The sequence below is a fragment of the Urocitellus parryii genome, chromosome 3 (assembly GCF_045843805.1).
Source record: "Urocitellus parryii isolate mUroPar1 chromosome 3, mUroPar1.hap1, whole genome shotgun sequence".
Classification (NCBI taxonomy): domain Eukaryota; kingdom Metazoa; phylum Chordata; class Mammalia; order Rodentia; family Sciuridae; genus Urocitellus; species Urocitellus parryii.
The window spans coordinates 201689790-201715418 of NC_135533.1; the positions used below are offsets into that span (position 1 = coordinate 201689790).

The 25629-nt window shown below is 43.3% G+C and overlaps 1 protein-coding gene across 1 annotated transcript; it reads left to right on the plus strand.

Moving 5' to 3' along the window:
- Window positions 1-5547: 5547 nt before the first annotated feature.
- Fam240a (family with sequence similarity 240 member A) lies at window positions 5548-23267 on the plus strand. The gene is made up of 3 exons (XM_026390093.2): window positions 5548-5595; window positions 13318-13466; window positions 22875-23267. The coding sequence occupies exons 2-3, from the start codon at window positions 13321-13323 to the stop codon at window positions 22963-22965; spliced, it is 237 nt and encodes a 78-aa protein (XP_026245878.2). The 5' UTR covers window positions 5548-5595; window positions 13318-13320; the 3' UTR covers window positions 22966-23267.
- Window positions 23268-25629: the final 2362 nt, after the last annotated feature.

The window sequence follows — 25629 nt, forward strand, 5'->3', positions numbered from 1 at the left end:
GATACTGCTTCCTGTTTAACAGTCCCCTTGGTCCTGGTGAAGGGGCCCAGGTTTGTCCAAAGTTATAGTCACCAGAGACAGTGGCGTAAGGGATACCGCCACTCAGGAGGCTCCTGGTACAAGTCCTAGACTTCCCTTGGGTTTGGCCCAGCCATACAGAGACCTCTTTATTTACGGTGGCCAATTTAAAACAAAACTAAACTAAACTAAAAGATGTCATGACTGTCAAGGACTAGCATTTCTCAGGGAAAATAGGTTGGGATATTTGCAGTCGAGTCCCCACACCTTTGTGACCTTGGCCCTGTACACTTTCTCTCTGCCTGTGCTTGGTGATGTGGTTCCTTGGGCTGTACATTCAGGAGGGTTTTCTGTTTTCCAGTCGGTCCGTAGTCACTTCAGGACAGAGGTTGAGCACTTGCCCTGAGATTCACAGCTAAGGGAGCTCTCAGGGGTCCCATGGGGTCAACGGGTTTCCAGAACCCACAGCCTGACTCCAAGACTCTCTCTCCATTGAGCAAACCCTTACAACTCCATCCTAACTGGACATTATGTGGTCATCGGTTCTTTAATTGACTACATGGGCTAATAGTTGCTTTCTGTTTAAGTTTCAAGGATTTAACTTTGATGTTCCTACCTCCTCCCTGTTAAACGGTGACTCCACTCACGGACACGCTTTAGACAAGCGTGGCTCGAATTACGCCATGGTAAGCATGTTTTCTGTGGGATGTTTACCACTTATATTTAATATGCCCAGTATATGGGCCAATTTCAACCAGACACAAAGCGGCTTTAAGAGCGCGTTCATGCTTTGAGATTAAGCAGATGTGAGTCCCAGCCCTGCCGCTGACAGCTGCGGGATTGTGGGCATGCTACTCGGTCTTTCTCAGCCTCGATTTTTTTCAGGGAAGATAATTTTATGCAAGGATTTTCAGTGAAGAACCACAACACGACATAAAATGCTTCACAATATAACATCCCCAAATACTAGTTTCATCTTCTCCTTCCTCCCTCTAATAGAAAAATCTGCCTCCTCGGCTTAAATTGAAACACTCCATCTTTTCTTACTATTTCCACATTCCTGCTGACCATGAGGTATGGGCATGACGAACGTAAACGTCCTTGTAAAAGCATGGTGTGGTCCTGGCAGGAATGAAGCCTGCCCTGTGGAGCATCAGGAGGGAAGACTGTTGTTAGCAAATAGGAAGGTCTGTCTTCCTGGCCTGGTGAACCCAACCCAGAAAAGCAGTCAAGTCAAGTCTGGAAATGTCATGTGACCCATATGAATATTTCATGTGTCCCAAAGCCCAAATGATTAAGAGGTTGGGATCAGCTGAAGAAATGTGTTGGCTCCCCCTACCCCATGATTTCTGCTTTATTGACATTGAACTTGCCTATAAAAGGTCTAAGCACAGCCGAGGGCAGTCCTTGCAACTCAGTAGTGAAAGAAAGCATCTTCCTCCAATGAGGGGTGTTATGGTATGGATAAGAGGTGTCGCCCCACAAAAGCTCATGATAGGCAATGCAGCAATATTCAGAGGTGAAATGATTAGATTCTGAGAGTTGTAAACCTAACCAGAGGACTAGGCCACTGGATGGATTAATAATTTGAATGGATTACTAGGTGGTGACTGGAGGCAGGTGGGGCATGGCTGGAGGAGGTAGGTCAGGGAACCTGCCCCTGGGGATTATATATCTTGTCCCTGACTCTTTTCTCTCTCTGCTTCCTGGCTGCCCTGAGCTGGGTAACTTTTCTCCACCACGATGTTCTGCCCCAACCCAGAGTAATGGAGTCGGCTGACCATGGACCAAGACCTCTGGAACAGTGAGCTCAAAATAAACTTTTTCCTCCTCTAAGTTGCTCTTTTTCTTTTGGTACTAGAGATTGAACCCTGGGGCACTTGACCCCTGAGCCACATCCCCAGCCCTTTTCTTTAATATTTTATTAGAGACACAGTCTCGATGAATTGCTCAAGGCCTCACTAAGTTGCCGAGGCTGGCTTTGAACTTGCGATCCTCTTGCCTTAGCCTCCCAAGTTGCTGGGATTACAGGTGTGTGCCACTCACCTGGCCTAAATATTTTGGTCACAGTGACATCAAAACTGATTAACACAAGGGGCTCCATCACAAGGGCCAGCCACAGTCTTCCCCCGGGGCTCTGCCATGTCCACCCCCTGGGATATGAGTGGGTCTCCTGCCAGCCCTCTCTGACAGGGCTCATAACTTCTTCAGCTTCCACTCATCCCCCGCAAACTCAATAAAGCAACCCCCTGCCTCACAACATCTTCTCTGTGAAGCGGCTGGCTGGGTCAGGTTCCCACTTTGCTGGAGCCAGATCAACTCCTGATGGTTAGGATTCCTGGTTTTTTTAAACCTGGTTGTTATCTTCCATAGATAAGTCCTCTCCTCCTGCTACTGGTTTCAGTTTCTCCCCGCCTTTCCCATCACCACATCTGAAAGCCCAGCTCCGAGAGCCAGGAACACATGGTGTACCAAATGCAAATGTTCCCAAATCCAGCTGGGCCTTGGCAACCCCTGCAATTTTCCTTCATTTATTTTTGGGACAACCCGATGGTCAAAAACCAAAGTGGCATAAATCCCCTATTTCTTAGAAGGGAGAAGGAGGAAAGGTTTATTGTTGCTGTGAGAACACCAGTAATAACAGAAGCAACCTCTCCATTTACCAGGCTGTGCTCTGGGACAGGAGCCACACTGAGGGGCAAAGCAGCTTCATTTCCAAATGCCCTGCCTAGTGGGCATTTCCCGAGACTTCAAGAGCTGTGGCCCCTGCTTCTGTCCTGCTTCCAAAAACCACTCCAGTCACATAGCTTTTGTACAACCCTGTCTTGCCAGGCAGAGTCCAAGAAGCTAGTCATTGGAACTCCCAGCCCAGAAAATGCTCGTGTCTACCATATTGGGTTGACTCAGGAGTAAGTGTGACTAGAAACCAATTAGGCTCTGCACTGTCCCCATGACTCACACAGGAGCTGGAGACACAATGGCCACTTCAACTCCCCAGGCACACCCAGTGCCAGGAGGTGGCTTATTAGTGCCTTTCTCCTTAGAGAAAAGTGCTAAGGCTGGGGAGGCTGGGTGAAGGGTGCTCAGGACTTCCCTGTACATTTCTTTTCAATTTCCTGTGAACCTTTAATTATTCCAAAACACAAAGTTCATACAAAGCAAAACAAAATCAAGCCCAACTCAAGAGCCCTTATGCCCTCCACTTCTGTGACTGTCCTGTGGGAATCGGACCTGCGTGTGATTGCTCTTCTTATTTTAGATCTGCTAACCCTCAACACTCTTCATATAGTCTCAACTTCCTTCTCTATGTAGCTCATCAGTAGGAAACAGCGGGGCAGAGACACGGGAAAGTCTGGGTGTGGCCTCTAAGTAAGGGGTCACCTGTAAGGGGCTGGAGCTCACATTGGATTAAGGATTTGAAATTAGGCTACTGGACTTCAAAACTAATCTGTCACTTATTACAGTTTATTCATTAACTTATTTTGCAAGACTGGGGATCGAAACTCCAAGAGTCTTCTACCACTGATCTATATACTCCCAGCCACTTTTATTTTTCATTTTGAGACAATTATCTCATCAAATTGCTCAGGCTGGCCTGAATTTCTGATCCTCCTGCCTCAATGTCTCAGGTAGTTGGTATTACAGGTGTGTGCCACCAAGCACAGCTGTCACTTGCTATTAACAAGATCTCAAGTAAGGTATTTACTCTTGTGTCTCAGTTTTCTTTCTTTCTTTTTTTGAGCTAGAGTCTTTCTAAGTTGCTGAGGCTGGCTTTGAGCTTTCAATCCTCCTGCCTCAGCCTCTGGAGCAGCTGGGATTATAGGCATGTGCCACCATGTCCTGCACATTTTTATTTTCTTAAGAAAAGGAAATCTTAGCCAGAGCCTCTGAGGAAACATTATCTTCCAAACACACACACACACACACACACCACACACACACACACACACACACAAAATCAAAAAGCTTTCCCAGAGTTTAGTGTCAGTCTAACAATAACACTAACACCAATCCTACAAGATAATCTTCTGCCTATTAAATCCTCAGTATGCTGTGGATTTTTAAAAAGAGAAAATAAATATTTAAAATCTTGGGCTGAGGTTGTGGCTCAGCGGTAGAGCACTCGCCTAGCATGTGTGCGGCCCGGGTTCGATCCTCAGCACCCCATAAAAATAAATAAATAAAATAAAGATATTGTGTTCAACTACAACTAAACAATAAATATTTTAAAAAAATATTTAAAATCTTAGCTGGGTACCGTGGTACATGCCTACAGTCCCAGCCACTCAGCAAGAGGCTGAGGCTAGGAGGATCACTTAAGCCCAGGATCCTGGCAACATAGGAGGACTCCACCTCAAAAACAAATAAAAAGTTGTGGCTCAGTGGTAGAGCACTTGCCTAGCATGTGTGATTTTGAGCACCACATATAAATAAATGAATAAAATAAAAGTCCATCAACATCTAAAAATAATTTTAAAAAACAAGAAAAAAATAAAAAAATAAAAAAACCTCACGATCTTACAATAGAAATGTTTTACTGCCATTTCATCATATTCTCTCTGTTTGTATATAACATGTTATTAGCAGAAAAACATTAAGTCAAAATGGATTTGGGGGGAACAATGGGGACAGAACCCAGAGCCTCGAGCATGCTAAGCATTCACTCTACCACTGAGCAACACCCCATCCCATGGGGGATACTCTTCATCTCCAGTGATATCAGTGTCACCCTTGGCATGGATTCTGTGACTCTTGGAACCTGTCATAAGCATGCCCATCAGAGTGAAAAAGGGTTTGATTACAACTTGACCCGTGTCTACTCTCAGGAGCAGAGACCACCCCACATGTTCCATTCAAGAATACAGCTGGGGGGCTGGGATTGTAGCCCAGTGGTAGAGCACATGCCTAGCACATGTGAGGCACTGGGTTCAATCCTCAGCTCCACATAAAATAAACGGATTGTGTTCACCTATAACTAAAAAAAAAATAAATAAATAAATAAAAAAAATAAAGAATACAGCATGCTCACTGAAAGGGTGTGAAGGGCACTTTGGATGGAGAAGCCCTTCTTGGTTTGATGCCTTTTGCTGGAAACCAGTCTGTCACCACCCAGTTCTATCCATGGATTAACAGCTCCAAAGAACAACACGCTTCTCTAAGTCATCCTGCAAGGTGACCCCAAAGTGTGACTTATCACATCAACCAGGGTTCCTTAGCCTCCAAAGTTGGAGGGCAGCTTTGCCTGCTGCTCTAAGGATTCCTGCTCACACATAATCCTGAGCATGCTCTAAACTTGAGCTCTGCCTCTGGCCAAGTCATGGCCCCTGCAGAGCCTGCCAGACCCGAGGCTTGCCTGTCCTGGGGTGGGCAGTGGGAGCAGGGATGGGGACTATTTTCCACCTGGAAGAAGATCTCTGTGATTCTGCTACTAATTCAGGGCCTGTAACCTTGACCGGGTTGGGCGTTCCTGTAACTCTCCACGTCTGGTATAAAAGGTGGAGACCCTGAGGTTTCAGGACCAGGCCGTGACCCCTGTGAGCCCCGGAGCTGAGGAGAGAGAGCAGATTCATCTCAAAGGTAAAGCTGTGGAACCTGAGTGTGCCTGGGATGAGGTTCATTTTACATGTCTACAGGGAAAGGAAATGGACCTATTCCTTGTAAACCTGGCTTTTTTCAGCTACGGGGGTTCATCTTTCCCTTTGAAACTCCTTCCTTGTATCTTCTTGGGAATGACTTAGAAATCTTAATAAGGCTTTTCCATATTTAATTTACACAATTAAATGATGCATTCAAATCAACTTAAACTTCGAGAAAGCCAGAAGTGAGTACCAGCATTCACACGAGACTCAGATAAGATGAGATATGGTAAACAAAAACAGAACATATTGACTGAGAGATGCCAAAACCACAGAGAAGGGACCCCCTCCCAAATGTCCCATGGAGCCACTCCACGGCCTTCTCCCAAGACCAGTGCATGGGAGGGTGCACTTCAGATTTGGTCTTAATAACTCTGAAGCTGAACTTCCTAAACTGTAACACGCACATGAATCATCTGGGGATCAGGATGAAATGCTGTGTGTGTGTGTGTGTGTGTGTGTGTGTGTGTGTGTGTTGCCTTAAGCATGCCAGGCAAGCCCTCTAGCTACATCCCAACCCCAAAATGCATATTTTTATTCAGACTTTGAGCTTGGTAAATTCCACCCTCGTACCTACTCCTGGGTGATCCTGTTGCTGCTGGTTCATGGGACAGTAAGTAGTAAGGCTTGGTGGTTTTCGATGACAGTAAATCATCTTTGAGACTTCAGTGACTGAATCTCATTGAATCAGTAAAAAGTCAAAATAAATACATTTGACTAAAAGCTTTTTCTGTTCTATGTTTTAAAATTTTTGTTTTTATATTAACACATAGTTTTTAAAAATGGCCTGTGTGTGCTCATTTCAATGGATTTTACATACATGCAGTTTGTGGGCTTAACTAGAATCTCAATCAGAATACAGAATGGTTGATTTCCTCATCTCCCTGGCCCCAGGCTGCATGCCAGTACTCCACCACTGAGTCATATCCCAGCACCAATACTGTGTTTAAAGGTCAGTTTCTGAGTGCTCCTTGCTAAGGAGCACAATGTTAAGTTTTTGTGTATTGATTTCACATCCTGTATCCTTGCTAAATTAGCTCACTAGCTCCAGGAAAGTTTTGTATGGTTTGTTCAGTGTGCACTTGAATCCAAATTCTGCTTTCATTGGGTGAGCATTCTGTACATCACACTTGGCTCTAGGTAGTTAATGGTGGTTTGGGGTTTTGTTTTTTCCAGTACAGGGAATTGAACCCAAGGCACTTTACCACTGAACCACATCCCCAGCCCCCCTCCCCCCCCCTTTTTTTCATGTTTTATGTAGATACAGGGTCTCGCTGAGTTGCTTAGGGACTCACTAAGTTGCTGAGGCTGGCTTTGAACTCATGATCTTCCTGCCTCAGCCTCCCAAGCAGCTGGGATTAAAGCGCCACGATGTCCAGATGTTCAGTTTTTTGTTTGTTTGTTTGTTTGTTTTAATCTGTGATTTCCCCTCGACTATGTTTTCTCTACTAGTTCTTTTGATTATCAAGAGAGGAGAAAAGGGGCTGGGGATGTGGCTCAAGCGGTAGCGCGCTCGCCTGGTATGCGTGCGGGTTCGATCCTCAGCACCACATACCAACAAAGATGTTGTATCCGCCGAGAACTAAGAAATAAATAAATAAATATTAAAAAAAAAAAAAGAGAGAGAGGCGAAAAGAAGTCTCCAATAGTTCCTGTGGATTTGTATTTCTCCTCCTTCCAGGTCCATTCGTTTTTGTTCCTGCATTTTGAAGGTTGAGCAGTTTTCAATGCTCGGTTATTTTTTCTCAATTTTCAGGAGTTTGACTATGATATGTCTGGTTATAGATTTTCTTTCTATTGATTCTATTTGGAATTGGCTCAACTTGTTGACTCTACAGATCAATGATTTTTGGTTTTTTGCCAAATTTGGGAAGTTTTGACTATTATTTCTTCAAACATAATTTCCTGCACCCCTCAATCCTTCTCCTTTCCAATTTTCTGCACGCCCCTTTTTCAGTCTTTGGCTGGAAATCTGGGACTCTGGTGACCCAGTTCCAGCGTGCGCTTGCTGTGGCCGCCACACTCACTTGGGATCCTTGAAGCTTCTAAGGTGAGGAGAGTCGGGAGGTTCGCTGTCCGCTCTTAGGACGCAGCGCCCCCTAGTGGAGAGCAAGTGTTTCTGCCCTCAGGCTTTGGTCTGCGGACCTCATTAGTATTCAGTTCTTTTCAGTGTTGCAACAAATGTTTTCTCCCATTCTCTGAGCATTAGAGGTCTACCCTCCCCAGAATCAGACAGCTGCTTGGAGCTCTCTTTGCCCACATTCCATTTCTGGGTTTCGGTTTGCCTTGAGTCTTTTTAAAAAATATCTTATTTTTAAAATTTTTATTGGTGCATTACAGTTAGACAGAATAGGTTCAATTGTTACATATTCATACATGCACATGATATAATTTGGTTAATTTAATTCCAAATTATCTTCCCTTTCCCTTCCTTCCTCCCTCTCCTCCCCCTTCCCCTTCCTCTACTGCTCTCCCTTCTATGTGCATGTGACCTCCCCCCCCATTTTATTTATTTTTTCTTGATAGCTTCCACATAAAGAAAACACATGACCCTTGACCTTCTCAGTTTGGCTTATTTTGCTTAACATAATGATCTTAAGTTCCTTCCATTTTCCGGCAAATAACATCATTTCATTCTTCTTTATGGCTGAATAAAACTCCATGTGTATATATTCCATATTTTCTTTATCTATGTTGACAGACACTTAGGCTGGTTTTGTAGTTTGGCTGTTGTGAATTGTGCTGCTGTAAACTTGGGTATGCATGTCTGACTATAAAAAAACAAGGAACGGAATAGCTGGGTCATAAGGTGGTTCCATTCCCAATATTTTGAGGAACCTCCATACTGATTTCCAGAGTATTCTAATTTAAAATCGCACCAACAACGCATAAGTGTTCTTTTCCTCCATATTCTCATCAGCACGTACTATTTATTTTTGAAAATAGTTTTTAGTCATTAAATGGACTTTTATTTTATTTATATGCGGTGCTGAGAATCAAACCTAGTGCTTCATCCATGATAGGAAAGTGCTCTATCACTGCACTACAACCCCAGCCCTTACTATTTATATTCTTTTTTTTTTTTTTGCACCAGGGATTGAATTCAGGGGCATTCAACTACTGAGCCACATCCCCAGCCCTATTTTGTATTTTATTTAGAGACAGGGTCTCACTGAGTTGCTTAGCACCTCACTTTTGCTGAGGCTGGCTTTGAACTCATGATCCTCTTGCCTCAGCCTTCGGAGCCGTTGAGATTACAGTTATGTTCCACTGGGCTAGGCCCTTACTATTTATATTCTTGATGCTATCATCAAATTTCATCATCCACTGGAGTGAGATGACATTTCAGTGTAGTTTTTTGTTGTTGTTGTTTGTTTTTTTGGAGGGGTACCAGGGATTGAACTCAGGGGCACTTGACCACTGAGCCACATCCCCATCCCAATTTTGTATTTTATTAGAGACAGGGTCTCACTGAGTTGCTTGGCGCCTTGCTATTGCTGAAGCTGGCTTTGAACTTCAGATCCTCTTGCCTCAGTCTCCCCAGCCGCTGGGATTACAGGCGTGGGCCACCATGCCCAGGCTTCAGGGTAGTTTTGATAGTTTTGATTTGTGTTTCCCTGAGTGCTAAGGACATTGACAATATTTTCATGTATTTGTTGGACATTTTGAAAATTGTCTGTTTAGTTCATTAGCCTGTTTATTGATTAGGGTACCAGGTTGCCTTGAGACTCAGCTAAGGATAACAGAGAAAAAAAATGGAAAGCTCAGCATCACTCAATAGTGACTGAGACTCTGATCCTCTTCCCCAGTCCACTTCCTACTGTCCCTATTAGTGCCCTCACAGGGCTGCAGCATGTGCTCTGTGCAGACTTGGGAGCTGCGGTATGTGTTCCTTCCACCTAACCCAGAAATGGAACTCTTCCCTTCAACTTAAGTTATGATCATAAAGAAAAATTCAAAAAGTGATTAAACTTTTAAACTTTTTTTAAAAATCCTGAAAAATAGTCAGGCACAAGCCTGTAATTCCAGTGACTCAGAAGTCTGGTGCAAGAGGATCCTGAGTTCAAGGCCAGCCTCAGAAACTTAATGAGGTCTAAGCAACTAACGAGACCCTGTCTCAAAATAAAAAATAAAAAAAGGGCTGAGGATGCGACTCAATGGTTAAGCGCCCCTGGGTTCAATCCCCAGTACCAAAATAAATAAATAAATAAATAAATAAATAAATAAAAAGTGGGGAAAATAATCACAAAATAGTTGCTTTCATGAGGTGCTGTCTATGCATGAAGCACGTTGGCAGCTATGCACCTTTTGCTGGTCTCAAAGGAGCCACTCTGGCCAAAAAGTCTGAGAATGATCAGTGTAAGCCAAAACTCTTTAAAAAAAAATATCCAATTCCTTAATTTGACTTTAATGCTCTATGTAACCTGAGACTTGAGAAATGAAACTGCTGGCACAGCATTGGGCCTCAAGAGGGACAAACGTTCCTTTGTCTTGTTTGGCTCACTAAACTTTAGTGGGACCCTCACGCGTCATAGATGCCTCACAGATGGTCAAAGTCCAACAAGTTTTGTTGAGCTGAATTAATGTGACTGTTTAATCATTAATTGATTTGGGGACATGAAGTTCATAATTCTCATTGAGGTTAACACTGATTCTCCTGACACAGCTGCCGCCTGGTAGATGGTGTTCTTGGCTAAAGAGGTCCAAGGAGTTAGAACTATTTATCTAGGATAATCCCCTGTTTCCAAAGGGCTTTCCAATGACAGTCTCCTCATCACTTCTGCAAGGTGGAGCAGTGGTCCCCATCCTGGAGACCATTCTCACAGAAACACACGTTCCCTGTGGAGGAATGAGCGGGCTGAACCCTCATGAGGAGATGCTGACGGAATCTCCCAGGACGTGAGAGAGTCGGGGATCTTGGATGAATCTCTAGTCCAAAGACAGAAGAATTTTTTTTTCTACCTTTATGGAGGCATAGTTTAAGGGTAATAAAACTCCCTCTTTTTAAGTGCACAGTCTGAGAATTTTTGGAGAATGCAAACATGTATGTAATCATCATTACAAACAAGATCCAGGACATGTCCATCACCTTAAGAAGTGCCCCAGGCCACTCTGAGGTCAGTCTCTTCCCCCATCCCTACCCCAAATGAGCCCATGTCTGCTTCTGTGTCTGGCCCAGCAGGTCCCTCAGGCCTTGCCCAGGCCATTCCGGCTCCTGGTTACTCTACTCCCTTGGTCCACTTGTCCTTCCCCTAAAAAGTCCTGAAACCTCTCAGACCAAGTCAGGGACTTTCCTCATGCGCCCCGACCCCAGCAGCTATCCCACAAAGTTCCAGTGCCTGTGACAAGTCTGTATCTACTTCGTTCTCCATGATACCTAAAGTCACTGGAGGGGAGACCCTGCCTCATCCCAGAGTCAGCCCTTGAGGATGCGGAGGAGAGTGGCTCTAGATATCTTTAGTATTTTCTTTCTGCCTTCTTTTTTATGATTTTCCAAAAGTGAATTTCTAAAGTTGACATTACTTTTGTTTCCTGGAAGCTATAAAATTGATAACAGCAGGTGCTACAGTTCTGCTCATAATGAGGACCATGGGTGGGTAGGGAGGAGAAAGGAAGACAAGGTATTTGTCTAAAAATGAAATGTGTGTTTTCTTGGAGAAGATCTCACTTATTTTCACCATCGTGTCACCAGAATTTTCTAGCAAAACAACTGGTTAGGTGGTCACGTGACCTAGTAGAGGGAGGTAGAGAGGGATGTCAACCTTCAGCCCAGGGAGAACCCTGCTATTCCTTGGAAAGACACACTTCTTCCTTCTTCTACACATGGGACACATCCCAATGTCCTGGCATAGCGGGGCTCACCTTGTAAAGGACACAGGGATAAAAGCTTTTACCAAATGCTCTTTCTGGGCATGGCCCGCGGCAGGATTGTTAAACCTAGATCTCTGCCCTGTCATCTAAGGATTACTAAGTGGTGACCAACAGGCCAGGGGATAGAGATAAATGACTCTTGGTCACGTACCCAAGAAGATGAACACTCACTATTATGAATGAATAGGGAAAATTCATGCTAATTTGCGGTGTCAATGTTTTCAATTCACTTTGGCTGGTGATGTCCCTAAGCCAGACAATGGTCTGAGATAATCAAAGGGCCAGGACCAAGTTCTTTAATCATAGGTTGAGCATCCCTGATTTAAAATCCCAGCTCCAAAATGCTCCAAAATCCAAAGCTTTTTGAGTGCTTACAGGATACCACAAGTGGAAGATTCCATACCTTGAAATTTTGTTTCATGCACAAATTTATTTAAAATATTATATAAAATTACCTTCAAGCTATGTGTATAAGGTATATTTGAAACATAAATGAACGTCATGTTTTGACTCCGGTCTTAGTCCCCCCAAATATTCTATTATGTATTTGCAAAGATTCCCAAATCCACCCCCGACCCCTGCAAAAAAAATCCAAAATCCAAAACACTTCTGGTTCCAAACATTTTGGATGAGGGATAGTCAACCCCTCTATTTATTCAGAATTTTATAAATTGCAAACTTTTCACATTTGTCATCAAATATGAATTTGAGAGAAATTTTAAAGATAAGTAACTTGGTGCCCAAAGAATTTTTGTAATGAGTACAAGGTACAAGGTCGGTAGGGACACAGGACTGGAGAGACATCTAGCTTCAAACCCGTCTCTCCTCCTCCCCTGTTCCACTGTCCTGGTCACTCAGAAAACCATACTTCCCCAATGAGCTACATTCCCAGGTCTTTTATCTTATTTATTTATTTAGTTATTTACTTATTTCATTATTTATTTAGTTATTTAGTTAGTTATTTACTTATTTATTTATCTATCTATCTATTTACTTTTGAGACTAGGCTTGCCAAGATGCCAAGGCCGACCTTGAACTTGCACTTCCTGCCTCAGCCCCTTGAATCATTGGTATTACAGGCATGCACCACCATGCCTGGCTTCAGTCCCTGGTTTTTGATCTGTCTGCTGAACTCACTGAGTCCTGGTACTTGGGCAAAGTTTCTTTGAGAGCATTTTGATCATTTGACATATATAATTCCACATGCAAGCACTGGCACGTGTACAAATGGTCACATGTGTGTGCATGCAGGTGCAGCTCAAAGCAGCTTGCTCTGGGTGTGTTAGACATTGGGGCCCCTGTAGTAAAGGACTTGAAAACTTTCAAAAGTATACAGCCTGCCCTTGCCAGTTCTCATTGGGACCCCCCAAGAAGTTTCTATAATTCCTCAAATGTCCCCCATGATGAGGAAGGTCCTGTCCATCTCACCAGGATGCTGCCATGGCGGAGGGGTCCAAGGTGCACAAATTAGTGGCACACACACCTGCCAATAAACAGCTGAGGAATGATTCTTCCTGAAGGAGGAAGGAAGGACAGAGGTGTTTGCCGATGACCTGTTCCTGGCCCACCTGTTCAGGTATGGGCCACCTTCCACTTGCATCGACGTCTCAGGTATCCTGACAACAAGAACAGGGAGTGGTGAGCCGAGCCTTGTCATGCCCCTCACAGAGGTCCTGTGGCTGGCCAGGGTCTCCCTGGTGGAAATCGTGGGTCTGAATTATCACGGGCTTCTGTACCCAGGAGAGCCGAGGGCTCCTGTTTCACAGGGTTTGGCTGCTCTTTTCTTTTCCAGGGGATGAACAATCAGTACGCCCGCCGCCGGGAGGTCTTCTGCGGGAACACCTGCCACGATCTCAAGCGCTTTTGGGAAAGAGAGATTGGCAAACAGACCTACTACAGGGAGTCGGAGGAATACCGGCTGGGAAGGAGCGCACTGAGAAAGTAGGAGGCCTGGTTGTCTTTTTTCCTTTTTGGTACAGAGGAGTGAATCCAGGGGTGCTTAACCACTCAGCCACATCCCCAGCCCTATTTTTTTTTTTTTTGTATTTTATTTAGAGACAGGGTCTCACTGAGTTAGTTGCCTAGGGCCTCACTAAATTGCTGAGACTGGCTTTGAACTCACGATCCTCCTGCCTCAGCCACCCGATCGGCTGGGATTACAGGCGAACGCCACCACACCTGGCTGTTTGTCTATTTTTTAAAAATTAATTGGTCTTTCTTAAAAGAGGCTTTCTTTTTAGATCAATTCTATGCTCTCAGCCAAATTAAGCAAAAAAAAAAAAAAATACAAAGGGTTTCCATGTAGCCCCTGCTGCCCCCAACACACAACTGCCCTACTATCAACATCTGCAGCATCTGCAGGGGACCACCCGAGTGACAATCCTCAACTCTTCGTTGACTCCTCATTATCACTTCATTAGTTTGTAAAAGCAAAAATTGATTTCTCCAGAATGCCAGATGGGCATTCCAGAGAATGTAATTATTTACGTTTTCCATACATGTGGTCCTTTGATACCGAAAATTAAAGAAACTCTCTCCTTTGTCGCCGTTACACTGTGGGAGCTGAGATGACACATGTGTCTATGAAAAACGATCCCACAAAGGAAACGGATCCTCATTCCCAGCGTTATCTGAGTGGCGACACCGGAGGGTGCAGTTCCTAGAAGAAGGCTGGCAGGGGCTAGGGGTCCCCAGTGACATGCAGACCAGGGCAGGTCACCGTGAATCTGCACGCTCACTGCCCTCAGGCATGTTATGGGAAGCCCCACAGGCTGCAGAGGGGGACCTGGTTCTCTGTCTCCTCAAAGGGAACAGCTCCACCAACTGCTCCACCAACTGTATTTGCTGAGGCTCTTGCTTGCTGGTAGTATAGATGGTGGGACCGTGTGCTGGCCATGTGACGGGCCCTTGACTGCACAGTTGCTAGGCTGGGAACATGCACCAATTCACGTGTTAACCTCACTGTCGCTCTCCAGCCCCAGCCCTCCAGGGGAATCCGCCTTCTCCTCAGAGACACCTGCTCAGCCTTAACCCCCGACACCATCCTATCTGCTCTAGTGCAGGTTAGGGCATCTCACCCCCGAGACCCCTGGAGAAACTGAGTTGGTGTCAATCATTCCTTCATTCCTGTCATCTTTCCCCCAGGCCAGTCCACTCAGTGAGGCTGCCATGAATCCTACACTTGAGTGTGTCCTCAAATGGAGTGAGACTGGCCAGAGGACAATGCAGAAACCAAAGGCTCCCAGCCAGGCACAAACTTGGGGTGAACGAAATTGGCAGTTTGCTTAAACAAATTGTACAGTTTGTTACAGCATTAAAAATAATGCAGCAGCCGGGCACCGTAGCACACGCCTATAATCCCAGCGACTCAGGAAGCTGAGGCAGGAGGATCATGAGTTCAAAGCCAGCCTCAGCAATTTAGCGAGGCACCTAGCAACTCAGCGAGACCTTGTCTCCAAATAAAATACATAAAAGGTCTGAGGATACGGCCCAGTGGTTAAGCGCCGCTGGGTTTGATCCCTGGTACCAAAAAGAAAACAAAAACAAAAATAATGCAGCATCCCTCTCTGCATGTAAGAAATAACTGTAAGGTAATTGTATGTGACAGAAAACTAACCTGTTTATCCTCCACTCTTCCAATTTGAATCCTGTAGCTTGGCTCCACAGGGGTCCCAGCTCCACCTCGACTCTATGTTGTCCCTTCTCAAAATGGCAAGATAGTTACCCAGATCATTAGGCTTTGGGAGGCTCCACTATGAAAAGGTTCATAAGGGACAGAACATGGGGCCTGGCCTAGGGCAGGGCTCAGGGGTGTTAGTTCTCCTCTCTCCACTGCGCTCCTGCTTAATCCAGGGTCAAATCTAGCAGCAGCAGGACGTGAAAAGATGACATCCTTGGAGGAGAAAATCACAATGAAAGAGAAAGAGTGAGTGAGGCGAGAGCAGGTGCAGAACAGCGGTTAAGAGCAAGACCCTCTGCACCAGGCTGCCTGGGTCACCCCCAAGGTCTCTACCAGATCTCCCTGTGTCCCCGCTTTTTTTTTTTTTTTTGGTACTGGGGATTGAACTCAGGGGCACTCAACCACTGAGTCACATCCCCAGCCCTATTTTGTATTTTATTTAGAGACAGGGTCTCACTGAGTTGCTTAGGGCCTCGTCATTGCTGAGGCTGGCTTGGAACTCGCAATCCTCCTGCGTCAGCCTCCCGAGCTGCTGGGATTACAGGCGTGCACCACCGCGCCCGGCTCCTCACTGTTTTTCATAGAGAAACAGACACTAGGAGAGGACGAACGATGAGGAGTTTCTTTCTTTCATTACGGTGGGGTAAAGGAGTATGCCCTGAAGCATCCCAGCTACTCACATGCACAGGTGTGTGCACAAACAGTCCCCATTTTGGAACTGGTCTGGGAGTCAACACAGATGCCACCAATGCAGAATCTGAGTGTTCCTTTCTGCAGTTCCAGAAAGGAACTGGTTGTGTCATCCTCGGGGTACAGCTGCTTGTAGAGCTGGCACGCAGATGTGTAGGCTGGCTGGAATTGCCAGCCTGTACTCTGAAATCTGGCTCTACAGGTATCTAGCAATGTACCCACCATCTGACATCTTTCAGGCTAAGGAGAACTGGGCAAAGAGAGAGGAATGGAGAAGAGCATCCTAGGCTGAAGACACGCCATGTGAAAATGGCCCGAGGCAGTGAGTTTGCTGCATATGTGGAACAGAGAAACAGTCATTTTAATAATTTTCTCTGTATTCCCCCAAGTCTCTGCTGCAATGCTAAACATATAGTAATGTGTTCAAGAATTATATGATTGATTGGATTCAAGATAACTACAAAATCATCTCTCTTATGGGTCTTTGCTGCTTACTCTGTGCCCCAACCTTGACCTTCCCTGTAGGATTGGAGACTAGCTACCACCCCCATCAGTTCTCCCTCAGCGGACCCCTCCTCCTAGGGTGATCCTTGATCCCTTTGTCCTGTGTCCTCTGGCTAGGTTCTGTCAACAGGAGGTGAGAGGACTGGAGGGAAATTCCACCCATTTCCTCCCAATGTCCTTCCTGCACTGGGTCCTGTTTTCTGGAGGTGACTTCATCCTTTCTGTAACACAGCTCCTGCCAGAGGGCCCTACCTCCATGGCTCCAGGCTCCAGAGCATAAATGAGAAAGGATTGAGAAATAAATGATTAGCACTTGGCAACATCTAGTGAATGTAAATCACATATAAACCATGATCAAAGTCTGCTAACATCAAAAAAGAGATAAAATAAGATGGTTGTCCATCATATCACCCATGAACTAGTCTTGCCAAAAAGAAAGGAGGAGGAGGAGGAGAGGGAAAAGAACTTGTATCTAACCAAGCCTCTAGTTCTACCACCAACTGATAGGATATGGAGGAGATGAATGGTTCTGGTCACCACAGGTATACAGTCAACAAGATCCAGCCTCTGCAAGCTCTGAAGAACAGTTTGGTTTCAGAACAATTGGCAGGGAAGGGGAAGAAGGATGAGGGAGAACCGACATATTAAAAGAATCTTAACAGAGCAACAACCAGGAATATATGTTCTTTATTTGGATCTTGATGGAACCAACCAAACGGTTAAAAATTGTAAGAAGCTGGGCTCAGTGGCACATGCATATAATCTCAGCGGCTGGGGAGGCTGAGGCAGGAGGATCACAAGTTCAAAGCCAGCTTCAGCAATGGCGAGGCACTGAGCAACTCAGTGAGACCCTGTCTCTAAATAAAATACAAAATAGGGCTGGGGATGTGGCTCAGTGGTTGAGTGCCCCTGAGTTCAATCCCCAAGTACCAAAAAATAAATAAAAATAAAATTATAATATAATTGGGGGTTTTAACGGACTTGATACTTTATGAAATCAAGTACTTCTGATTAATTTTGCAAGTGTGATGATGGCAAGATAGTTTACTCTTTAAGGAGTTCTTGTAAGGATAAACTACTGAATATAGTTACCATACCAAATTATTTACAGCGTGTGTGTGTGTGTGTGTGCATGTGCAGATGAGTATTTCATATTGAGTTATTTCCAGATGAAATTAAATGATGTTTGTGTTTGTGTTTAAAATGCAGGGTAAGGAAGATGTGGGAAATAAGATCATCCATGAGCTGTTAAAGCTGAGGGTGGGAGCAGAAGTAGATAGAAGAGAATTCACTATTGCTAGCCTCTACTTTTTTATGTTCTTGAAATATTGGGTAATAAAGGATATTTTTAAAATGTTATCTTGGGAGAAAAAAGAGTACCATTTCCCTTCCTCCTCACTACCTCTGTACAATCCAAGTTCCATCCATTTCTTCTTCATGTATTTTAAGGCTATGTTATGAGGTATATGAGGTTTAGAATGGTAATATCTTTTTGCTGAAGCAAACCTTTTCATTAGGCAATGAGTCTCTTTATCTCTGACAATGTTCTTTTGATCAAAAGCCTTTTTACCAACTATTTATATTATCACATTTACTTTATTTTTATAAATATTTTCCTTACATATCTTTTTTTTAAGTCTTCTTTGTTCTTGCAACTTAGATGTATCTTGTTTTTTCTTTGTTTGTTTGTTTGTTTGTTTGTTTTGTACCAGAACTTGAACCCAGGGGCACTTAACCCCTGAACAACATCCCCATCTCTTTTAATTTCTCTCTCTCTCTCTCTCTCTCTCTCTCTCTCTCTCTCTCTCTCTCTTTCTTTCATCAGGGTTTTGCTAAGTTGCTTAGGGCCTTCCTAAGTTGCTGAGGCTGGCCTCGAACTTGTCATCCTAGTGCCTTAACCTCCTGAGTCGCTGGATGACCCATGTGCGCCACCAGCGTTTTAAACAGCATGTACTTGCATTGGAGTTTTTCCAACTGGACATTTTTAGACATTAATTGCCAGATTTATTCCTTTTATATTTATTTTAAATGATGTGTTTCTACCACCTAAGAGTATTTAATTTCATTTCCTTCTTTCTCTATTTTTTGTTCTTATTTTTTCCATCAATATCCATGTCTCCCTAATAAAATGAATTCCAGAATTTCTTCTCTTATGTTTGCTATTTTATCTTTTCTATTTTCTTTGGGTTTATTATTTTACAGAGAAGCTCCCAATTTTGATCAAGTCTGATCTATCCAAAACATTATTTTTCTTTTATGGAGTTTGATTTTGGTGTTGTATCTAAGAAGTCTTTGTCTATCTTAAGGTCACAAAGATTATCTTCCATGTTGTATTTCTAGAATATTTAAGGTTGTTAAGTCTTACATTTAGGTTAATAATTCATTTTTATTTTTTCCCCATTGCTGGAGATCAAATCCAGGCCTTGCAGGCACTCTACCCCTGAGCTACACCCCAGCCCCTTAACTTTTTAATATAACATGAGGTGTGGATTGAAGTTCACTTTTTGTATATGGATATACTGAGGTTCCAACACCATTCATTGAAAAAATTATCCTTTCTCCACTGCGTTTCCTTGCACATTTTTTGAAAATCAATTACTCATAAACATATGGGTCTATTTATATTCCATTTCTCATTTGTGTGGTCATTATCTTAATTATTTAACTTTACAATAATAGTCAGGTAATATAAGTCTTAACACCTTTTCTTTTTAAAGTTGTTTTTGCTATTCTATGTACTTTGCACATCCATATTAATTTTAGAAGCAGCCTGTCAATTTCTATTATTTAAAGAAGTCTGCAAGGTTTAATTTGGATGGAGTTGAACCTATAGATCAACTTGAGAAAAACTGATGTTTTCATAATATATAGTTTTTGAGAGATGAACATGATATATTTTACCCTTTATTCTGGTCTACTGTAATTGGTTTACAGTTTTCAGAATAAAGTTCTTATACATCTTTTGTCAAACTTATACCTATTTCATATTTTTGTCATTACTTGATTTACTAAAATTTCAATTTTTGATCATTTCTTTGAATGGTAGGCTATTTAGAGTTGTGTTCTTTAGTTTCAAATACCTAGGGGATTTTCCAGATGGCTTTCTCTTACTGATTCTAACTTAATTATTGTGGTCAAAGAGCATTGTATGAATTGAATTATTTTAACTTTATTAAGACTTGTTATATGGCCCAGAATATTTTACACTCATAAATATTCCACGTCCATTTGAAGAGAAAATGTGTGTGCTGCTGCTATTGGGGGATTGTTTTATAAATGTCAATCATGTCAAGTTGGTTGATAACAGCGTTTGAATGTTCTGTATCCTTATTGGGTTCTTTGCTATTTTTTTATTGACTGTTGAAACATGAGTGTTCAAATCTCTGACTATAATTGTGGATGGGCCTATTCTTGAAGTTCTGTCACATTTTGCTTCATTTATTTTGAATCCCTGTTATTGGGTACTCTCGCCCACGACCAACGCAGACAAGACGACTGGGTTTAAAAGAGCTGGCTGCAACATTAAACTATGAAAGTGGAGAAAAATCACACAACACAGACATAAGTTTTTCAGATGGAGGGAGGGATGGCTCTGCAACCTTAAGGGTCAGCTTCCACACTGGAAAGAGCACTGGAAATAAAGAGTGTGAGCCCAAGATCCCTTTATTTTATAGGTGGGTGCATCCGAGGGGGATATGGTTTTAAGGGTGGAGTCTTGCTTACGGATGTCTGGTGGGCAGCAGACTGATTGACATCTTGGTGAGTCACACCCATCTCAGGTGCTGTGTGGGATCTTAGGCAGAGCTGGAGGGGGAGGCGCACCCACATCATGCCATCAATCCCTTGACAGGGAGTTCACAGTGCCAGGCCTGTCCCCTCCAGAGGCTACTATGCACAACACAATCCACACACAGCCCATGGACGGCTCGTGACAGGGTACATAAATGGTGAGGATATTTATGTTCTCTTGGCAAATTAACCCCTTTATTAGGAAACAAACTTCTCTCTGATATTATTCTTTGCTTGAAATCTATTCTGTCTGATATTAATAAAACCACTACAGATTTCTTGCATTAGGGTTGACATGATATTTTCCCATCCTTTATCTTAAAACTTACTAGTCTTTAAAGTGGATGTCTTTGTTTTTCAGTATGATTCATTTTTATTTTATTTTTTATTTGTTCTAATTAGTTATACATGATAGCAGAATGCATTTCAATCATTGTACACAAATGGAGCACAACTTTTCATTTCTCCGGTTGTACATGATGTAGACTCGCACCACATGTGCAGCCACATATGTACCTAGGGTAATAATGTTCATCTCATTCCACCATCGTTCCTGCCCCCATGTCCCCTCCCCTTCCCTCTCTCCCCTTTGCCCAATCAAAGTTCATCCATTCACACCCTCCATCCCCTATGGGTCTGCATCCACTTATCAGAGAGAACATTCGGCCTGTTTTGGGATTGGCTAACTTCACTTAGCATGATATTCTCCAAGTCCATCCATTTACCTGTAAATGCCATAATTCTATTCTCTTTTAATGCTGAGTAATATTCCATTGTGTATATGTACCACAGTTTCTTTATCCATTCATCTGTTGAAGGGCATCTAGGTTGGTTCCACAGTTTAGCTATTGTGAACTGAGCTGCTATGAACATTGTTGTGGCGGTGTCACTATAGTATGCTGATTTTAAGTCCTTTGGGTAAAGACAGAGGAGTGGGATAGCTGGGTCAAATGGTGGTTCCATTCCAAATTTTCTGGGGAAACTCCATACTTCTTTCCATAGTGGTTGCACCAATTTGCAGTGCCACCAGCAATGTATGAGTGTACGTTTTTCTCCACATCCTTGCCAACATTTATTATTGCTTGTATTCCTTGATAATTGTCATTCTGACTGGAGTAAGATGAAATCTTAGGGTAGTTTTGGTTTGCATTTCTCTAATTACTAGAGAAGTTGAACATTTAAAGTGGGTTTCTTGTAGGCAACACAGATTTGGATATGACTTTTTTAATATCCAATTTGGCAATCTTTACATTTTAATTGGATTGCTTATAACGTTAACATTCATTGGAATGATTTAAGTCTACTATCTTGCTATTTGTCTTCTATTGTCTTCTATTTCTATTTCTTTCATCTGTTCTTTATCTCGTCTCTCTCTCTCTCTTTAGGTCTTCTTTTGAATTAACTGGATACTTTTTGTGATTTTATTTTAGCAACGCCCCTCTCCCCCCCCACACACACACAGGGTCTCACTGTGCTGCCAAGCTGGTTTTAAATACCTGGTTCAAGTGGCCCTCCGACCTCAGCCTCCCAAATTCTGGAACAACAGAGGTGTGCCACCACACCCAGCTAATCTGTTAAGCTTTTTAGCTACAGCTATTTGTTATTTTGGTGGTTGCTTTAGGATTTACAGTATCTACCCTTCCCTTATCTCAGTCTACCTTCAGGAGATACTTCATCGGGCCCCAGGTAGTATATAAAACCTTACTCTGGCAAATTCCCATTTCTCCCCTCCAGGTCTTTGGGCTATTATACAAGGTACAGTTTTGCCTTCGCAAATATTATAAGCCCCACGTTACATCACTAACAGTTTTGTTCTCAACAGTCAATGAGCTTTTCAAGAGATTTAAACAATAAGGAAAGGGTCACTGGCCTGTCCCAGGGAGCTGCTTTTCAGGTGCTCGTCATTCCACTGTGTAGCCCCAGATTTCTGTTTGGTGGCATTTTCCTTCTGCTTGAAGGACCTTCCTTTCCTTCTGTCCAAAGGACTTCACTGCGTGACTAACGTGGCATGTAGACAGTCTACTGCCGAAGTTGTCTTCAGTAGTATGGGCTCACTCAGTTGCCAAGGCTTGGCCTTAAACTTTTGATCCTCCTTCCTCAGCCTCCCAAGTCACTGGGATTACAGGTGTGTGCCACCACACCGGGCTCTGAGTCTGTTTTTGAAGAATAGCTTTGCTGTGCCAAGAATTCCAGATGGACAGAGTTTCTTGCTCCTGCACATTGTGTTTTCAAAGGAAAATTTCAGAGGACCTAGATTAAAATCCTGGGAACAGAAAGTCCGTTCACTTTCACTTGTGTACTAGATGTTTAAATCTTCAGGTCTGAGTTCCTTGCGGTGGTGCACACCTGTCATCTCAGCAGCTCAGGAGGCTGAGGCAGGAGGATGGCAAGTTCAAGGCCAGTCTCAGCAACTCAGTAAGGCCCTAAGCAACTTAGCAAGATCCTGTCTCAAAAGATAAAAAGGACTGGGAAGGTAGTTCACATTACATTACATCACTAGGTAAAGTGCCTCTAGGTTCAAACCCAAGGGCCTAAATAAATAAATAAATAACTCTGCAGGTCCTCTGCATGCCCTTTGACCTCCCCACCACACACACCATTGCAGGGGGTAAAGGGAAGGCAGCAACCCGCCATCCATAGCCATGGAGATGAATGCCAGGCTGTGTGTGTTTTGTTTCTATTTTCAGACTTAGAGAAGAATGGAAGCAGAGGCTGGAAACAAAGCTGAGGCTACGGAACAATCCAGATGAGACTGAAAGGTGGGCAAATGTTGGCTGAGAGCTTCCTGCTCCACTGACCACAGAGGACACAAAGCACTGAGGTCACGCTGCTGGAAGTCAACTCAAATCCCCAAGTCCCTTTGCCTTGCCGGTTGGATCCCTGCAAGGGGGTTCCCTGCCAATCCTCTCCCAATGCGCATGCGCCTCATTTGCCGAGTCAGTCTTCTCCGTGTCGGGGGCAAGTTTTTATTCCAAGTGGCTCTGAAGATGAGCTTATTTATAATCAAGGCTCCAGGCAGCATTCTTAACTTTTACATAATTATCTCCTAATTAAAAAAAAAAAACCCACCTATTTCAACTTCTTAGCACCCCAGAAGGGGTTCCCAACCTTCATGGTCAGAGTATAAACATGGTCCAGGGGCTGGGGAGGTACCTCAGTTGGTAAAGTGCTTGCCTCACACACCAAAAATAAATAAATAAATAAATAAATAGAAATGGCACAGGAGTTTCACTCCACCATCCCTCCTAGAAAACCATTGTTTCAGGTAATCCTTTCTCTTGTTCTCTTTCGATGCAAAGAGAAATCGCACCTCTCTGCAGAAATAAAGATAATTTCAATAGTCATAAATAAGGTTTGAAAATACATTGATCTTTGTATGAATTTGTTTTCAAGAAAATGTCTCTCAATACTATCAGGATTGTTTTAATATAATTCAGTGTCTTGGTGTCCCCAGTGTATGCATTTCATCCACGGCTTTAATTAAATGCATGTGTTTGCAGCGGTGAGCTCTCTATCAGCTCAGACAGTGTCTAGCCATCCCAATAGAGGGCATACCACACAGCTTCTGGACTTTGAAATGTCACTGTCACTCCCTAGCCGTCTCTCAGGTCTAGAAGCATCAGTGCCAATGGCAGCTGGGTCTGGGAAACAATCTCTACCCAAGGGAAGGGGACAGAGAGAGGCATGGTGGGCACTTCTGGATATTGCCAGTTGTGCGTGGTCCCTCAGGCCTTATGAACACAGGGGCAATGTGACTAGTGCTACCAGGAGCTCCTCTGGTTTGCTTTACATAGAAATTCCAACTTAATCCTCACCCAAACACATATGCAAGCATTGTTACCATGACACATTTTTTTAAATAGGTGAGTGTAATGATGCTTTAAAAAGTTTTGTAAGATAACCACAGAATGAATTAGTGAAAGAGCCAGGATTCAAAGTCAGTTCTAACTACAAAGCCAGTTCCCATCCAAATCATGTTACCAGCAAATTAATGCCCATAAGTCCTTGTTTCAAAAGATTTGTGCTCAGCAGTAGTGTTTTCTCATTAAATATAAAAATATACATGTGGGTGAGGTGGCCCACACCTATATAGTCCCAGCAGCTTGGAAGATTGAGACAGGAGGATGTGAATTCAAAGTCGGCCTCAGCAACTTAGTAAGGCCCTAAGCAACTCAGCGAGACCCTATCTCTAAATAAAATATAACAAAGGGCTGGGGATGTGGCTCAGTGGTTAAGAGTACATGGGTTCAACTCCCAGTAACAACAACAAAAAAAATCTACATGCAAAATGCACGTTTACACACTGAGAACCTATTAATATCTGTAAATTTTGAGCCGAAGAGTCGCAGAATTGCTAGCTGCTCATTCTGAAGGTCTATATCAGTGCTGTAGGAGATGTCATTAGGTCTCAACTGAACAAAGAATGGGGCACAGTAAAATGTTAGCAAGTATAAGCCCTTTTTCAAATCAAAGAATCCTGGCTCCCTACTCATCTCCCTCATGTCCTGTCTCTCACTTTCCATTTCTCACTTTCACTGGATTATTTGTAGAAGGTGGTGTACCTAGATGGTGTAAACGGGATTGAAAATAACTGAATAGATTGCTAAGCTTCTAAGAATGACAAATTTTTGGAGTTAAACAAAGGGACTGCAAATAAGGACACTTTGAAAGCTGATCCTGCACTTTATCAAGATCAGAGTGGTTTTTTTTCCCCCTCTAAAAATGCTTTACCAGAAGTTTCTACACCCAGCCCCAACTTCTTCCAACCCCTAATCTCATTATCTCAATAAAAATGTACACTCATCGAGTTACTCAGGTGAAAATCTAGTCATCCCCAAACTCTTCTCTCTCTCTCCTGAACCTCTCACAAGTACTTCTGCCAGTTTCAAAATGTCAACGATGCCTTCTCAACATTGTAAGGTTTACAATCTAAACCTCTGTGCCCTGGTTCAAGGGTGACAGTGATTCGAACACAATTAAATTCATCATCTTTAGTATAAATACTGTTTATAAGTCAAACTCAGTGTCTCCTATCTTCTGGAAGGTGACTTCCTCTGCCCCCAGGAGTTAGGTAGTTTACTCAGAAGAGGTGTAAGAACTGGAGACTAGGAAGGGCCACTCAGGAGACCTCATGGAAGTGGTGCTTTTTGAATAGAGAGCTTTATGGAGAAGGAATTCCATTCCCAGGTCATTGCATGAACATTCTAGAACTCTACTTCCACAGTTCACTGTTTAGATATTATGGAAATGGATGTGTCAGCGCCTGTCTGATCTTCTAGGTGGGGAGAGGCACTTGGCAGAACCCTTCTGGTTTCCAGAGCAAAGTACATGACTCCACCAAGTCAGCCTCAGAGAGAAAGATGAAAGCATGGCCAAGGGCATGGGGAGTGGGAAGGAGAGGCTTTGGATTAAAAAGCCCATTTCCATGGGGGAAGGTTTTAT

Bases quoted from the DNA above. Each gene is read 5' to 3' on its own strand.
- Fam240a (XM_026390093.2), top strand. From the start codon at position 13,321: ATGAACAATCAGTACGCCCGCCGCCGGGAGGTCTTCTGCGGGAACACC. The intron at 13,467-22,874 runs GTAGGAGGCCTG...TTCTATTTTCAG, and splicing joins GGAAGGAGCGCACTGAGAAA to ACTTAGAGAAGAATGGAAGC.